This window comes from Cricetulus griseus, chromosome X, assembly GCF_003668045.3.
Source record: "Cricetulus griseus strain 17A/GY chromosome X, alternate assembly CriGri-PICRH-1.0, whole genome shotgun sequence".
NCBI classification, from domain to species: Eukaryota; Metazoa; Chordata; class Mammalia; order Rodentia; family Cricetidae; genus Cricetulus; species Cricetulus griseus.
The window spans coordinates 111,014,952-111,016,514 of record NC_048604.1 but is presented as its reverse complement, the minus strand read 5'-3'; the positions used below and the strand labels follow the sequence as shown (position 1 = coordinate 111,016,514).

Below are 1,563 nucleotides of genomic sequence, written 5' to 3'. Positions count from 1 at the left end.
TGTAAGCAAGAGGACCTGTGTTCAGATCCCCAGAGCCAAACTGAGTGGGCATGAGGAGCTGCCTACAATCTCAGCCTTAGAAAGCAGAGACGGGACCCTAGCAAGCTGCCTAGTAAGACTAACAGTATCTATAAGCTCTGGGTTTGACTGAAAGACCCTGCCTCGAAGAATAAGGTGGAAGAGCAATGGAGGAAAATTCTTGATGTCAACCTTATGTGTGAGCCTCCACACACATAAGCATGCACACGCATACTTCCACATACCACACACACACACACACACACACACACACACACACACACACAAGGAAACATTAAAGATGAAAGAGGAGGTCTATCAGCTCTGGTTGGCGCATACACTGCTTGATGCTCTCCCTTCGAGCACAGGCCAAGACACGGGTGTCCTCCTGAAAGAAGCGGTGTCCCTCATCAGTGAGCTTCCAAATGAAAGAGCGAGGTTTGTCATCCTGCTCTTCCTCCATGTCAACTGGCACCTTTTCAAAGCAGGTCAGGGAGCAGAGATTGTGGCGAATGGTGTTTTTCCAGCCTTCTGGTGCTGTCCGGAAATAGGGGAAATGTTGTCGAGTAAAATTGTAGATCTGTTGCACATTGAGGCCACAGGAAGGGCTGCTTTTTAATGCCAGAGCAACTAGATGGCTGTAGTTGAGAGGAGGGCGTGGCCAGGACTCCCTGTCCTGGTGTGGGCCATGGTGCAGTGTATGCTTCTTGGGGTATCTGTTAGAAGATGTGCATTCCTGTTCCTCAATCTCCTCATTTATGAAATCAGGGTCACTGGAGGAAACGGACAGCTTTTGTGGCTGACAATGCTCAGTGTGGAGAACAGACAGGGATTGCATCACTCTCTGAGCCCCTAAGAAGGCAGACTCATCAGTCTTTGGGACTGGAACACTTGGCTGAACTTTGTGACTGGGATTTGGAGCCTCGTTGCTGTTGATGGGGCACACAATGTTGGGATTCACCCACATCCACAAGCTGGGTTCAGTGAGAGGGTCATCTTCATCAGTATTGGCTTTCCTCTCCTGAGGCAGTGCTGGTGGCTTTAGTAGCTGGATTTTGTATTTTGCGAGACTCTGCTCTGCGAAAGGGCGCTGATCTGTGGTGCAAGGCAGGAAAAATTCATTCCCCATGTCCCATTCCAGCATCCCGGGGACTTGACCATGGAGACTGTACCAGAAGTCCCGATCTTTTAGCTTTACATCCATCTTTACTAGAGAGACAGACGAAGAAAAACTTCCAAACTGATAAAAGTCTCTCTGGCACTTTGTAAAGCTTTTTTTCTTTTTCTTTCTTTCTTTTTTTCTCTTTCTTTTCTTTTCTTTTTTGCTAGGGCAGTATTTAATCCAAGATGTCTCAGCTGTAGTGCAATCTATCCTTAGGGCTGCTGGAAGTGCCTAAACAAGGACACTCCTTCCACAGATCAGAAGTCTGTCTCAGAGAAGCCTCAGTTTTCTGGAACACAGCTCAAAACAGTAACCCAGAAGATCATTTTAGTAGGAAAAATTGCTAACCAATTTTTCCAAGTGTTTTCTCACTGTTGATCACA

At 47.0% G+C, this 1,563-nt stretch overlaps 1 protein-coding gene across 1 annotated transcript; it reads right to left on the bottom strand.

Moving 5' to 3' along the window:
* Positions 1-313: 313 nt before the first annotated feature.
* Foxr2 (forkhead box R2) lies at positions 314-1,222 on the bottom strand. Its single transcript, XM_027432020.2, has one exon. The coding sequence runs from the start codon at positions 1,220-1,222 to the stop codon at positions 314-316; it is 909 nt and encodes a 302-aa protein (XP_027287821.1).
* Between the last annotated feature and the right edge of the window lie 341 nt (positions 1,223-1,563).